This window comes from Trichophyton benhamiae, assembly GCF_000151125.1.
Source record: "Trichophyton benhamiae CBS 112371 chromosome Unknown contix00378_25.r1.exp, whole genome shotgun sequence".
Lineage (NCBI taxonomy): Eukaryota > Fungi > Ascomycota > Eurotiomycetes > Onygenales > Arthrodermataceae > Trichophyton > Trichophyton benhamiae.
Genome location: NW_003315106.1, coordinates 95,262 through 97,055, shown reverse-complemented (window position 1 = coordinate 97,055; position 1,794 = coordinate 95,262). Strand labels below are relative to the sequence as shown.

General features: G+C 46.5%; 1 protein-coding gene across 1 annotated transcript; it reads left to right on the top strand.

The window, feature by feature from the left end:
- Positions 1-667: 667 nt before the first annotated feature.
- Positions 668-1,595, top strand: ARB_07215 (uncharacterized protein; the record flags this gene model as incomplete). The annotated part of the gene is made up of 2 exons (XM_003014607.1): positions 668-1,173; positions 1,364-1,595. The coding sequence occupies 2 exons, from the start codon at positions 668-670 to the stop codon at positions 1,593-1,595; spliced, it is 738 nt and encodes a 245-aa protein (XP_003014653.1).
- Positions 1,596-1,794: the final 199 nt, after the last annotated feature.

Below are 1,794 nucleotides of genomic sequence, written 5' to 3'. Positions count from 1 at the left end.
GGCAATGCACCCCCATTTCTGTCGTGATAATCGAACTATCTGGTAGTAGCATCTTCATGCCACAATGCGTCATACCATGCCATATAGTGTGGCAGAGTTGGATGCATGTTGAGATGAGATGCCCAGACCCTAAGACTCCTAAGGAAACTAATGTTTACGGTATTTTGGGATAGGTAGTTCATTACGCCTTACCTAGGACCTGAGATCTGGCCAACTTGCCGCCTAGTTCGCCAAGATGCTGTGAATCCAGAGATCTGGTCTGATATGATATATGGATATAACCCTCCACACGCCACATCGGTGACCCTGCTATAAACCGATGGTACGGTACGATGGCGATGGCGACGTGCAGCCTTTACCACGCATTATCCGCGTTCAGAATTGGCAATACTGAGAGGAATGTGAAGTGAAATTCAATATGCGTGCAGCATCCCTGGGAACTGGTTGGATTACAAGCTGTTTCTGTAGGGTTATGAGATGTAAACATGCGCATACACATCACATTAATCCCGGTCTTGGATGCTGGCTGAGAAGACTCAAGACCCTCTTGGCATTGGCAATGCAGATGGATTAAGCGAGCTTGTGAGATTCTATAAGTATGCCGCCTCAGCTTCTAGCCGGGTGCCTGTCAACAATGGGCCTGGCAACTTCATTACTCTGTTTAAGGATGCCCTTTTGCACTATGATTTTTATTATATTATTCTATCTCTCCGGTGTTCTTCTTGTTCTAATAACAAGTATGTTCTGGATCCGACGCCAAAAGACAGCTGATGAATCTGGCAACCATTCAAGAATACAGCACCTAAAGAATCTCAAGACCCGCCACGAGACTGCATCTGATTTGCTGGAGCTGGTTCAGATAGATGGTGCGGGAGCATGGCCACCGCGCACAGATTTTGAGTCATGGCCAAGTCCATTGCGCCCCTACCATGATATCTACTTCAATATTATACCGCTTCTGTCTACTGCAGAACCCTCACTAGATGATGCTGTCAACAAGAAACTAGTCGGCGACTTTCGATCACGTATGAGAAAGATGCTCGCTGAAAGAATAAATCTTGCACATGTCAAGGAAATTATGGCTGCGGCTGAGGCCGGGAAATGGGATATCTTCCCTCGAGACACCTACAATGGCTTCTACTGCTGCATCGCTGTGTCGCGCCATGCCTATAGGTGAGATGGAAGCCAGACTGTCAGCGGGCCAATCACGACGTCGCGGGACCCACATCCGGCAGTTAAGCTATGTGGGGCCGCCGAAGCTTTGGCCAGTCATGTATCCACAATTTGTGTTGCTCTGGCTTATCAGCTTCACTTTGATTTATTAGCTGGTTGGCTAACCAGTTGGCCGATTTATTTTATCTAGATGGGGAACGATTCCTGTTGTCGAATTTGCCCAAAGAGAGCAGGTACTCGAGCTCCCACCTGAGCTTGACTTGCCCTGGGACTATCTGCAGCGCAACTTTGGCGTCACCGCTGCGAGTGGGAACAATACAGCAAATGTCCTGCTCAATATTAACAAACGAGGCGAAAGAGTGTACAAGATAAATGTTGCAATGTCAAGTCTAATAAGATCATCAGAGGAGACATTTTTCTGAATTTTCTTGGATATTGAGGTTTCGGTATGTATAAAACTTGTCAGACAGAAGTAGTGCTTGAGAAGTACTTGCTGATAGCCATCAATTTACCAGGCTTTCCCCATCTATTATGAGATGGTATGTGCCATCATCAGCTATGAAGACAATAATCGGATGTCTTGTTTGAAATATCTGGAGAGCATCGGTTTCAGGCTTCGCC